This window comes from Corvus hawaiiensis, chromosome 30, assembly GCF_020740725.1.
Source record: "Corvus hawaiiensis isolate bCorHaw1 chromosome 30, bCorHaw1.pri.cur, whole genome shotgun sequence".
Taxonomy (NCBI): Eukaryota; Metazoa; Chordata; class Aves; order Passeriformes; family Corvidae; genus Corvus; species Corvus hawaiiensis.
The window spans coordinates 4958175-4971772 of NC_063242.1; the positions used below are offsets into that span (position 1 = coordinate 4958175).

At 54.2% G+C, this 13598-nt stretch overlaps 1 protein-coding gene across 1 annotated transcript in view; it reads right to left on the reverse strand.

Moving 5' to 3' along the window:
• Positions 1 to 7799, reverse strand: part of NR4A3 (nuclear receptor subfamily 4 group A member 3) — a 29529-nt gene extending 21730 nt beyond the window's left edge. The window contains exons 1-3 of the mRNA XM_048289451.1: positions 7383 to 7799; positions 4720 to 4878; positions 1246 to 2132 (exon numbers count right to left, since the gene is read on the reverse strand). Coding sequence (XP_048145408.1) covers positions 1246 to 2130 — 885 coding nt within the window. The 5' untranslated portion in view covers positions 2131 to 2132; positions 4720 to 4878; positions 7383 to 7799. The remainder of the gene's footprint in view (positions 1 to 1245; positions 2133 to 4719; positions 4879 to 7382) is intronic.
• Between the last annotated feature and the right edge of the window lie 5799 nt (positions 7800 to 13598).

Consider the following 13598-nt stretch of genomic DNA (forward strand, 5'->3'; position numbering starts at 1 on the left):
TGTTAAAAATCAAGGATATGCTATTGATTTCCACAGGGGCAGGTTTGGGATAACAAGAGCTGCTATTTCCATGTTATTTGTATACCCTTTTCTAGTTACATTTAAATAACAAATTAGTTTTATAGGAGATGTGTGTGTTACCATGTGATCAAAGGATTATTATTAAGTAACACTGACAGCTCCATCTACAATAAAAAAACATTGCAAGCCCTCCCCCCAAATATTTTGGGATTGTTTTTCTTTCCATTTTATCTTTGAGCAGAACAGGGGCATGACTGCTATCTTAGCAAGAAGAAATAGACCAAATCAACCCCAAATATTTCAAATCTTAAACTTGCTGCCCAGAACCATCCTACCAAGAGTCTATCCCAAGCTCTTCACTTAAACAAGCTATTTCTGAAATTAATACTGGACTCTGGACCCAGTCTGCTGAAAGGAAATTACAAAGCACCCAAATCTAAGATCAAAAGAGCATATTCAGCTCTTGAAAATATAAGCATAAAGTTTCCACTGAGAAACTGCTGTGTGTAAGTTATTTGTCTTGCTATTCAGCTGCAGAGCTGCCTTCACTGCAGAGCAGGCACCAGGACCCTGTGCAGTGCTTAGTCACTGCTCTGCAGGCAGCTTTCCCCCCGGTGAGGACTCCCTGGGCTCCTGAGCTGAAAGTTACAAGGCAGCTACCAAATGCAACTAGAAGTACTTGCGTTTTTCCCATGAGTGAAACCAGTTTCTTCCTGGTGCTGACCACCCTGCATTCCTCCTCACGCTGACCACCCCATGACAACAAACGGCACTGCTGCCACCACCTAAAATATTAAGTGGACTCTACGATTTCAGGGTTTCTTTTTTCACCTTAAAACAAAGCATAATTGGAATGGGTGACTGAGTAAAATCCAGGTTGAATGTATTCCAGGTGCATTTCACTACAGAATAAATGCAGTTTATAGCTTAAACTAGGGTGACCCATGTTTCATTGGGAATGCTGGCAGACCAGAGATGTGGTTTGCCCAGATCACTGCCATGGCCTCCTCTCAGCAGCCACTGGCAGATCCTTTTATCCTACACAGGGCTTTCCTTGGCCTTCTTCAAAAACTCTGGATGTCCCTCCCACCCTGGTGGGGGGCCTGAGTTTTAACACACGATGTCCCTGAACCCCCGGGTCAGGACCAGGAGCATGCAGGGACAGAGGGGGTGGGAAGTGAGGTGGGGGCAAGCAGGGAGGGGAGCGAAGCGCAGAGCTCTCACCTTGAAAAAGCCCTTGCAGCCCTCACACGTCCGCACCCCGTAGTGCTGGCAGGCGGCATTATCTCCACAGACAGCGCAGGTGCCTTCCCCAGACGAAGAGCTCCTGCTGGGCGGAGACGGGAGGCCACTGCTGCCGCTCCCGCTGCTCTCGCCCATCAGGCTGGAGGTGGCTGCGTTGAGGCCGAGTGGTGAGAAGGCTAAGGTGGCTGGTCTTTTGGCCAGGTGAAGCCCGTAGGAATGGCCCTCCATGGGAGCCTGGCTGGCGGCGGGCCTGTCCGAGCCCAGGGGCAGGCTCAGGGAGGCAGGGTCGTAGCACATGTGGGCGGCCGCGGACGGCGTGTGCGGAGGCGAGTGCTTGAAGTGGAAGAGAGGGAAGCGCGGAGGCACGGTCTTCATGGGGGTGGCGTCCATCAGGTGGCCGGGAGGCAGGCAGGTCTGCGTGGGCTGCAGCGGGGGCTCATCCCACAGGCCCTGGTGAGCAGGGAAGCCGGGCGTGGTGGGCGTGGAGGGTGGGGATTGCTTGAAGTACATGGAAGTGCTGGGCATCCCCTCATCTGTGGATGGGGGCAGTGAGGGCTGGTATGGGGACAGCCGGGTGTCTTCCATCTTTATGAGGGGCCTCTGGCCAGAGGAGGCAGTTTGCATTTGGTAGAGGCAGGAAGGCTTGAGCTCATAGCTGCCAGAGTAACCCTCCATAAAGGTGCTGAAGCTGGGCAGGGAAGTGGTGGCAGTGGCAGTGATTTCGGTACTGCTCAGGTCCATGGTCAGCTTGGCATAGTCAGGGTTCATGATGTCTGAGCTGTACTCCGAGCCATACGCGTAGGTCTGAGATGCATAATTCGAACCCGGCGGTGAAGGACTATACTGCGCTTGCACACAGGGCATATCTGCAGGGGCAAAGGGGCACGTTAACAACCAGCCCAGTGCACCAGGCTGCGGCCCAGGCCCTCACAAACTTCTTTCCTAGGAGCCTTCCCACGTTTCAGAGCTCAGATAAGCACCCAACTCCCATTCGGACATTTAAATTAGCCTCAAGCCTTTTCCTTTCAACAAGAAATATTCATCAAGGACCGGCTAAGTATTCGGTATCATGGAGCCTGCTCTCATCTAGTCAAGGGAGAAACTCACATTTATACCAGTGTCAGTGAGAGAAGAATCCATCTCAAGCTGCCCTACATCTGCTGCTTAATATACATAGGTGTCAATGAGAATTAGATAAGCAGAATGAGAACAGTTTATGACTCTAAGTCTGTCTCTGTATGCATGCAATCATGCTGTAAAATTTTCATGAAGGGTAAACGAGATTATCAAACGCATAATATTAAAAATTATATTTATTTTAAAAGAAGCAGCATCTGCAGTACATGTCAGAGGAATTACTCAAATCACAAGGTTTGCTACTCAGGACTTGCAAACACCAATTTTGCTTACCCAATTCCAGACCTTCAAAGAATATTTCTGGTCAGCTAATAATTTAAAGTTGCTGTCTCATTGTTAGTTTTAAGGCTTATGTCTGGTAAAATGTTCTTAAAAAAGTGGAGGGTGCAACATCCCCCTCAATTTGCAAAAATGTAGGATAAAAATTACGTGGTATTTCTGTTTTTATAGGAAAGCAAGGTTGAGGCTAGTAATACAGTTGGTTTTATTCATTAGTCATAAAACTTAATGTGGTTCACTGATAGCTGGGATGGTTGAAGCAACACAGTGCCTGGCTAAAAAGATCTGATTGTTATTTTCTTTTACATTTCCTACTAGTCTGCCATGTAATTTGCTGGTCACAGGAAATAATCAACTGAATTCTGCAATTCATTGAGGTTTGTCTGACTAAACACTGTGAGATTCTAGCCCAATATTTGCAACTCGAACTAAAAGTGTGTAGTGTATTTTGGTTCCACAGCAGAGGGAAAAAATGCTCAATTAGTATAAATTTCCTCATAAAGAGAAAAGTAAATATGGATAAAATGTATATCAAAATTAAGTGCAGTTCATCTCTTCTTAATCATGGTAATTTATATTCCAGAAGCACTTGAGAAATAATTCATGCTAAAAAAAACCCCCAAACTGCCTTGAAAATAATGAGGTTTTCCTCATTATTTTAAGAACTCTTTTCATTTACAATTTTAAAATATTCACTCCTGGCATGGAGGAATCCAACTAATTTGTGTTAAATCAACTTTTAATTCTTTCCTGCCCACTTTACAGATAAATATATTTAAACTAAGCACCAAATTTGAATTATCACGCTGTCACAAACCATTCAGATTTTTCTTCTTCTCGAGGAAACATTAAAATCTGAGAAAAAAACAGTACTGCTGTTTCCTGAAATTAAGACCTTCCTGCTCTTAAATCCAAAAGCTTGAAGAAAAAGGCAGGACAACCCTCCCCCAAGCCTTGCCTCCCAATGTTATTCATGTATTTATTCTACTGTTCTCTTTTTTCCTATCAATTTCTGTCCATGCCATTCCACGCACACACATTTCCTGGCAAGTCGTATCACTATCATTTGTTAGTTTAAGTACTGGCTGTTAAAACACAGTGATCAGTGCTTAATCAAATAAAAAGGGAAAGAAATTCTTTCCACACACCTCCACTGGAAACTGACGGAGGAACACAACAGAGTGAGTGGACAGATAATGTCACAAGTGGACATATTGATACACAGCTCTATGAAGGAAAAAGTCTTTTTTGCTAGCTCAGAAAACGAGCAGGAGTTCAAGGGAACAGATCATTATGCCGTTTTTTCTGCATTTTTTTCTGAGCATTAGAGAGTTATGTCACTGAATTCTGTGCAAAGTGGAGTAGAAAAACAGAAGTCTAAAATAACTCTGACCGAAGGACTGAAAAAATATCCCTAACCTAAAGGTCTGGTCTATCCTGGCTCTGTGGGACTCCTCCTACCTCGCCTTTTGCCAGCGCACTTGTCTAAGTCTAACCCCTACTTTTCCACTTAGGGCAGCAGTATTAATTCCCCTGCAAAGTAAATAACCTGGGATTCTTTCTTCTTTATCTAACAATATTAAAGCAAGAAAAGAAAAAGCCCCACAGGAGGCACATTGAAGAGCAACCTGTCACCAAAACCCAAATGAATGGGTAAAAGCATCAGGGCAGGGACATCGGGAGCTATTACCATGTTATTTTGCTTTCTTTGCGAGAACTTGAAAAGGATGCCCAGTTTAACGCCAGAGAAGCTGGGCTCCTCACAGGGACGCTAGCACCCCCAACCAGCTGTCCCCTTAAATCTGTCACATCTTCGGCGAGGGGCTCGCAACCTCGTGTGTGCTCAGGCACGGCATCGCCAAAAGCGCTGCGAAAGGCAGGCGCTGCCCTGATCCTTTTGGGATTTAAACGCCCCGGGACGTCGGGGACCAATGATGCCAAAGGGATTTGGGAAGGGTAGGGGCCGCGGCCGCGGCAGGAGCTCCCGCACTTCCCCCCCACCCCCCCTCCTGCCCTTCTCCCGGAGCGGCAGCTTACCTGGTGGGTATCTTGCGCGCTGAATGGTGGGGCTGGAGGTGCGGACGGAGGCGGCGGCGGGCGGCGGCGGCGGCGGCGGGGTGGGTGCCGGCTGGGACCTCTCTGCGGAGGCGGGCCCGGGGCCTGGCCTGGGCGGGGGGCGCTCTTCCGACCCGGGCTCTGTCCGCCGGAGGCGGGAGACAAGACACGGTCAGGGGCGGCGGTGCCCAGCGAGGCAGAGGGGAGACCCCCGCCTCCCCCCGGCGCGGCGCCTCGGGAGGACGTGGGGGGACCGTCCCCCGCGCTCGCACGGCAACCCCCCGCCTCGCCCCGCGGGTGGGAATGGGGAGCCGGCCGGGGAGCGGATTCCTGCCGGCTCCCGCTCCCTCATCACACAAAAGGCAGCGAGCACCGGGCTGGGACAACAGAGCCGCCGGTTTGTTCTCCGAGAGAGGAGCCTGGGGAAGGCAAGAGGAGAACCCCGGGTGGGGTGACTACAACAAGCGGGGCAGCATCCTCGAGCGTCCACTTCCCCGTGAGAACTTTCTCATTTTGGGATGTAGAGACCGGGGAAAAGCAGGCTGGAAGTTTCTATGCAAGGTACCGGCCAGACTTGAGGGGTGTTCTGCCGGCCCAGCTAGCCCTGTGCAGTGTCTCCGGGCCCACCATCGCCGGCGCGGGGGAGGGAGCGCTGCCCAGCCGCCTCCCCCTGACCCTCTGGGCGCTGCCAGCCGGGTTCCGCGGCAGCGCGGGGGATGCGCGGCCGCGCCGGCCCCTGCCCACGGGAGCCGCTCCCCGGCGACTCTTTCTCCCGCTCCTTGCCTTTCTTTTGCCTTCCCCGCGCCCCTCGCCTTCGAACCCCCGCCAGCTCCCGGGATGATAAGTGCCTGTCAGCTCATCCCATTCTCTCCCGATGGTTTTGTTCCCTCACGAGCTCCTGCTAGGCGGTTTCCCGCTCGGCGCGGAGCGCCCTAGGGCTCCTCTCTGCCCCCCCGAGCCGCCGGTTACCTAGAGACACTCGCTGCGCTTTTAACCACGCAGCACCCCTCCGGGCTGCCGCCGCCCGAGCCAGGAGCGCAGGGCCGTAAGGGCTGTAAATTAGGAGGAAATAACTACCCTTGTCAAAGCTCTTTTCTTCCTCCGTGCACTTTACATTCAGCCCCGAGTGACACCCCTCCCCACCCTGTAATACGAGGAGGAAACCGTGAAATACTCCATTGTGACTGTGACTTCTTCAGGCGAGTTTCGAAACCTTCATTTACCCGGGAGGGACTGCGGAGGGGGAAGCTCCATTCAATTAAAAAGTTTCGTGCTGGATTTCCACCGCCGGTTAGCTGGCGATTTTTTTGGGGGCGGGGGGGGGGGGTGGGGGTGGGAGGGATCGCCCCGAGCCGCACGGTCACTCCAGCAAACGTCCACGAGATCGCGTGAGATTCACCTCCGAAGAAACCGTCTGGTCTGGTTTAGTCCATTGTTTTTTACCGGGGCTTGACTCCAGCATACAGCGGTCTCCACGGAGGAGAGAAAAATAGGGCGAAGAATGTAATCGAGTGAAGCGGCTTGGATAAAAGTTAGCGATTCATTCCCAAACTTTTTTTTCCTGGAGAAAAAAAATCCTATCCCAAAACACCAATCCCCCTACATAAAACTATGTTTTACGCCCTTTCCCTGGGAAATATCCTCGCAAGGAATCCATCGTATCCAAAAATTGCAGGTTAAGTAACACCGTTCTTAACTAGCCGCGCTAAGGTGAGCCGCATCTCCGCCCGGGACAGACTATCGCGATAATGCTGCCCCGATAACTGTCCCCCTACATACTATCACAACCCAACGCCCGCGCTTTCTCGCCTCTTTCCAAGACTGAAACTTCTTTCGCAGCTATTAAGGCGAGAAGGCAAAGGCGAGAGGCGCCGCGGGGGCAGGGAGCGGGGCAGCGGCGGCGCTGCCCAGCCTCCCCGCATGGTACCGCCCGTGCCGGGGCACCGCGGCCCCTCGTTACCACTTCTGACCTCCGAAGGGAAAAGTGCACATTTCCGAGGAGCAGATGCCGGGCAGACGTGCCGTGCAAACATCCCGTCTCATTTCAATACAATATGTCACATTCCAGCAATTACCTCTTGGGCGAGCTCTTTGGGCTGCCGAGGGGGGCTGCTGTCTCCCAAAGTGAAATGAGCTCAACCTGCCCCGCCGTCCCTATTAGACAGCTGAACTTGTGCAAACAAAACCACTTATTTCCCAAGCGCGGCTAAAGGAAGGAGACAAATTGCTGCCATTCATCACCGGCGCTGTAAACTCCCCGCCGCCGCCGGCAGCATCATTTCCATGACAACAACTAGCAGAAATACCTTAGTACCACCGGCTCCGGCTCCCGCTCCGCTCAACCACAGCCCTCCCGTTTGCGAGGGACAGCAATGCCCCGCGCACGGCAGGAGTTGCCGAGACGGCAGGGAGGCTCGGAAGCCGAGCGGCAATTGAGCATCCACGGAGAGGATGGGGGAGGAGGGGGGGAAGGTGAGGGAAAAGTTTCAGCGATAGCCCGGCACGGCAGCGCGTCGGCTGAGCCGCATCGCCCGCCGCCGGCATCTCCCCAGCATCTCTCTACCTCGGCGGCGCAACTTTCACGGAGTGGGGACATGCCGCGCTGTCCCTCTCCCTCAGCCGCTCCCGTTCACTCGCATACGTACTCGGTTGCTGTGGAGGTTCCGTCTTTACATCTAGTTTGTAGGTGCCCGCTTCCTTAAAGGCGTATGTAGGCGCTGTCCAGCGGCAGGACCCGAGACACAAAATCCCTCAGACTCCCGGTAGCTGCAGGTCCAGAGGGTGCGTTATCCCGAGGCATGGAAAAGGATTGAAAAAGCCTGAGGAGCCAGGAGCCCGTCCCCGGGCGAAGGGAGGGAGTGAGCAGGCGGTCGGGCGAGGGATGCCGAGCGGCCGCCGCCGCCGCGATGTGCCTTTGTGTGTGTGCGGCGGGAGCCGGGCCGGGACCTGTGCCCGCGTCCCGGTGCGAGTGCCCCGGGGTGCGCGTGTGCCTGCGCCGGAGAGAGGGGACGGAGGCGCCTCTCTGCGCTGCTCTCCCGCTCCCTCTCTCTGAACGTCATTTATGTGAGAGGAGCCCTAGCGGCCTCTCCATAGAGCGGCTGGAATGCGAAACGTCAATAGTGACGCCATGGGAGCCTGACGCTACTGACCCCCCCCCCCCGCCCCAGTGTGTGCGCCGCGCTCCCGCCGCACCGCGCCGCGCCGCGCCGAGCCGTGCACAGCCGCGCACAGCCGCGCACAGCCGAGAGGTGCGGAGCGGTGCAGAGCCCCGGCAGAGCCGTGCTGAGCCGGCGGCAGCGGGACAGCACGGCCGGCCGGCCGCCTTGGGGCCGCCTGCCCGCGACAGCCTGGCCAGTCGTTCCCAAGTCTGATAATAATAATAATTATTATTAAGATAGTGATAATAACAAAATTAATATATCTTTACTGAAGCGGCTCAAATTAAAAGAGCTTTTCTTGGTTACTTAGTGGAACTTTCAGGATGAATTAATAAAGGTTTCTTTCACTTTTTTATTTTTCACTTTTTTAAACGTTTCTTCTTTTTGCTTTTAATTTTTTTCCCTATTCTTTTCTCTTCTCCCATTTTTTCTCTTTTTTTGTTTCTTTTCTTCTTTTTTCCTTTTTTTCCCCCCTTTTTTTCACCCTCTTTTTCTTTTCTTTCGAAACTTTCCAGTGCGCAGGAGCAAGGAGCAGGTTACGGGAGGTGCCGCTCACAGAGCGGGCACTATTGCGAGCGGCCCTGAGAAGCGTTCCGGCTGCCGCCTGCTTGTGACTGCCCGTGTCCGTGTGTCTTTCGGTGTCCGTGTGTCTGCCTGTGTCCGTGTGTCTGCCTGGGGCACCGGGCTGGCGGCGGACGACTCCCCCGCTGTGTCCGCCGGCAGCAGCCGCCCGCCGCCATGCCCGGTGCCGTGTTTACATCCACCGCCGGCAGCCGTGATGTTCGCGACTGTCACCGCAGCCGTGACAGCCGGTGCTGCGCTTGTGCTTCGCACAGAGAGGCTCCGCCAAGCGAGTTCTCCCGACGGACGGGACCCGGGAACGGGCGAGGCGCCTACCGCCCCGAGGAGGGACGGGCGGCAGCGGCGGCACTTTTCGCTTTGCCTCTCGCTCCACCATCCCGCCGCCGGCACCGCCGCGGGGCGCGCTCCCTCCCCGGGAAGCAAAGCCAGGGCTGGCGCAGGGCTCGGCGGACGCCGCGGACCGGCGGCGCGGCGGCCACGTCCGAGCCCGGGATCCCCTTTCCGAGGCGGTGCGCGCCGTCTTTCCGCGGGCGCCGGGGCGTCCCTCGCTCCCTCCTCCCTCCCTCCGAGGCCGCGGCCAGACCCCGCTCCCCCCGCGGGGGAACCCGCCGGGCTCCCCGCGCGGCCACGCTTCCACTCCGGACGCCGCCGGCCCCCGGCGGGGGCCAGCCCGCGCCCCCACGTCACCGCCCTCGTGCCGCCGCCGCGGCCAATCCACGCACAGGACGCGGCGGGCCCCGTTCCGAGGGGCGGGGCGCGGCGGGGCTGACGCACGGCGGCCGCGTCATTGACGCAAGCGGCGTTGCTAAATTTAGCCCCGCCGGGGCCCGCGCGGGGCGCTCGGGATCGCGCGCGAGGGAGGGGGCGGGGCCGGAGCCCATTGAGCGGCGGCGGCGGCGGGCGGGCGCGCAGGGCTATTTTTGGGACACCCCCCTCTCGCCCCCCCCCCGGTTGTGATCCGGCCAAACCAAATATAGACGCGGGCGGGTATTTATAGCGCCGGTGAGTCCCATTGTCGTGGGGCCACGCCCCTGCCCGGCTTCCTCTGCGCAGGGGGTGGAGTGCGGGGCAGCGCACGGGGACCCCGGCGTGCACACCCATCCCCCCGGCAGGTCCCCGGAGGGGAGAAAGCCGCAGCCGGACGCTGGCAGCGGGCGCCAGACCCGGCTCCCCCCTAAAAAGAAAAGTCTCATGGTGGCTGTGGCTGGACTTTCCCTCCGCGTGGCCGGCTCGGTGCGATTCCCTCCATGCAGTGCGCTGCCTTCCCTCCCCATCGCATCGCACGCCATCCCTGCACGGCCACACGGCGAACCGCTGTTGACATTCCCGAGCGGCGGCCGAGCGGCCGCTGCGCGGGGGGGTTGTGGTGTGGAGGCGGCGGAGGGGATGTAGGCAGGATCACCCCCCCCCCCCCCCGCCGGCGGGGGACACGCGTGGCAGCGCGGGGTGTTTCCGCGGCGGGGATGCCCCGTTCGCTCGGCCGCGGCGGGGATACCCCCTGCCTGACGCAACGGAGCGGAGCAGGGGCGGCGGCGGGCACAGCGCATAGCGCCGCGGTGACCTCATGGCAGAAGCGGCGCTGGTTGGGAGTCCTCCCCCCGCCCCCCCTCCAAACCAGCCCTGCCTCCCCTCCCGCCTGTTGAGTAAGCGCCGGGAGAAGCGCAAATGCCATGACGGGCCGGTGCTCTCATCCCCGGTGCTGACACGCCGCGACAAGGGAGATTCCCTTTGATGCCGCTGCCGGCGTGGGCGGCTGAGGGCAAGGGAGGAGAGACAGAGAGAGGGTGGCACTTTCCGCCCACCCCTCACCCCGGGCACCGGCCCCGATAAAAATACTCCTCTTTCCATGTTGTCATTTCTCCTTTGCATCTCGGCCTCTCTGCTGGGAAAGGGACTCCGCGGAGCGCCACCGCCCTCCGCCCGCTCCGGGCGGGCTACCCCCGGGGGGGGTGGGGGTGGGGGTATAAAGTTCCAGAGTCATCCCGAAACTCGCAGCTCCGCACTGAAAGTGTGTGCGAGAACAAAACGTTGGTGCCAGGTGGACGGTCCTAGAAACCGTACTGCCCCCCCCCCCCCCGCCTTTCCTCCCCCGGGTACTCTGTGCAACTTCGCAGCTTCCTCGAGCTGTTCCTGTCTCCCACGACGTGAAAAATCGTCATGCAAGAAGGCTAAAAAAAACCCCCCAACCAACAAAACCCACTCCAAACCCAAAACCGGCGGCAAGAGTGTTTTGAAAGCCTTTAAAATAATCTCTGAGGTGCTATTTAAAGAACAGGAAATGGGATGTTTGGAGAAATGATTAGAAAGTGGCATTGAGAGCGCTATGTGCTTCGGGCAGATGCGGGTGTTGTGCAGAGAGCCGGGCACTTGCTCACCGACCGGCCCAAGGCAGAGGTTCCCTCCAGGGAGAGCACGGTCTGCTGTCCTGCAGTTATTTATGTCATGAGAGGTCACTCACTATACGCTGTGTGCTTCCCATGAGGCGAAAAGGAAGTTCTTCATGCAAGGAACTACCAATCCATTAAGCATAAATACCGAGGTGGAGGGAGAGATAAGGGGACAGGAACAACAGTAGGCAAATTGTCTAACTGGTGTGTACACAGCTTGATTCGCTGGAGGCAGTGGTGCAGGAGTGAGGGCCAGAAGGATGTCATTCCCAGGGCTTGTGGGATAACTCGGGATAACAAAACCAGGCACTGCAGCAAGGGGAGGAAGCCTGCAGCAGTATGAAGGAGGCCTTGGGTGAAATAAAGATCGAGGAAGCAGGGAAGGTTGTTGAGGGATGTTTGCTGGGTGCGCCAGAGTTGGGGAGGATGAAGGTTACACAGGGAGCAGACAGTGTGGAGAGACTGAGGGGTTCACTTCCAGTGCCCACCCATGCGTTTGTATTTATGGCCAAATAACTTGACAACTCCTTATCAGAATTTGCTTGGCTTCCCCAAGACCAGAGCCAATCTTTAGGCCTGCAGATTTCTGGGGCCAAGGCCATGAAATGTCACTGGTTTTAGGCTTTTACCACAGGATACCCAAGTCGAACTGCTGAAATCCTGACTGGCTGCCATCTGCCCAGAGGCACCTAAATTGGACAGTGGTAAGACAAGGGGGAATGGCCTTAAGCTGAAGGAGGGCAGGTTTAGGTTAGATATTAGGAAGAAATTCTTTACTGTGAGGATGCTGAGGCACTGGAATAGGTTGCCCAGAGATGTTATGAATTCCCCATCCCTGGAGGTGTTTAAGACTAGGCTGGATGGGGCTTTGAGCAACCTGGTCTAGTGGAAGGTGCCCTGCCTATGACAGGGGGGTTGGAACAAGATGATCTTTAGGATCCATTCTGACCCAGTGCATTCTATGATAGATTCAGTAGTACCATAGAAATGGCATCTAGTCTAACCTCCTATGCAAAGACTATCCCCTGGCATTTTTTTAAAGAAAATTTCCTACCTTCCTCCAGCATGTAGAAAACATCTGCCTAAATGCCACATTCTAGGAAAGCCCCAAAGAGGAGTTGGCTAAATTACACAATAGCTCAGTAGTTCCAGCATTTGCACAGAAAACAGGACATTCAGATTCACCTTGTTTGTCTGGGGCAAGGAGACGAGGGTGGGAATGGGGAAACTCAACCTGCATTCCCCACCTCCCAGGAGATTGCTGTAATCCCTGCATCATTCTGGGTGGTATCCCAACCACCTGTTTGAAGTGGTGAAACCACTTTCAGGTTTGTGTGCAAGCTCTGTAGTCTAGTGCTTCAGGCTGTCTGCTGGAATGGAAGAGAACTGCCTATACTATCCATTCCTGCTCCAAGGATGGCTTGTGTTATTTTATATTACACACCTATAGTATAAAAATACTGCTATGGCCTTAAGAGAACTTTCTTGCCTGATTGAGCATGATTTCTATGTTGAAGTTCCTTTTCCCCTCCATACCTTCCTGACAACCAATAACCTGGTGATGAGGCCATTCTCTCAGATAAAGGTCAGTGTGGATTTGAGTCTTCTTAAGAAAGGAGCTGAATCATAGATCTTCTTTTTTCTAGGGAGTGCTGTAATTGACAAAGCTACAGAGTCAACAGAAGGTAGCATCCGTCTCCTTCCAGATGTGTCTTTGAAAAAGCTTAGGTGAGCTAAGGTTCTACTAGCCTAAGACTTCCTGCTGTCCTAAACTACATCTCCTTGCTCCAGAGGGGTGGGATTTAGGATATGGCCCTTATCATTGTGTTGAAGTTAGTCTGTTTTGTACCCTTTCTTCATCCTGCAAGCATGATTAATTTAGATTTCTGAATTTGTGGGCATGGGGCACTAGAAAAAACACTGCCATTTTTAATCTGGTTATCTAAAACATCGTTGGATTTAGGTCTGAGTCAGAATCCTGCCTTTCAGAGTTATTCTGTCATTCAGAAAAAAAATGTAACATCTTCTGGTGCTGATCAAAGTAACACTCAGCAGAGTTTGATAGCCTAGAACAGCAGCTCTGCCTCAGCTGCCTTACAATGTTAGGCCAGCACATTTCTAGATGAGAGGTAGCATGCTACAACAGCTTGTCAGGACACCCAGTTTATCACCGCAGTGTTTCCAAACTGAAAGAGGAACTCATTCCGCCTCCTTTGCTTGAAAGGTGCCTTTGCCATAGAGAGGTCATGATAGGGAAGAGGGGAAGGTCTAGCTTAGTCTTTGGTGGTGTATTTGGCAAGTCATCCCCTGCTAAAACCGAGTCCTAGTCTTGACTAAATGAAGTCCCAATATAATCCAGCCTGCTGTCATACTTTTATAGTCAAACATTCATCTTTTCTTTTCATAACTAGTTAAAGACATGGTTGCATGGTTTATGCTCAGATTTTCCAAATGACTATAACTGGATCATGGCCATGCATTGGAAATTTTTGCCCCAAAGGAAGAAATTTTGAGAAAGATTCAAATGATTCAAACCCAGTCTTTTATGAATGTTAGAAATATGCACAGTATGCTTTGTTCACAATAGCTCCGTTTTCCCAGACAGAAGCTCCACCAACTGGTGGAATTGCCCTGGAATTCTGCAATACCACAGATGGGGAGGCCTGAATATTCCTGGACTGACTCAGCCTGTTCACTTTGCCTGGCTTGTAAGACAATAGACGATTCTTCCTTG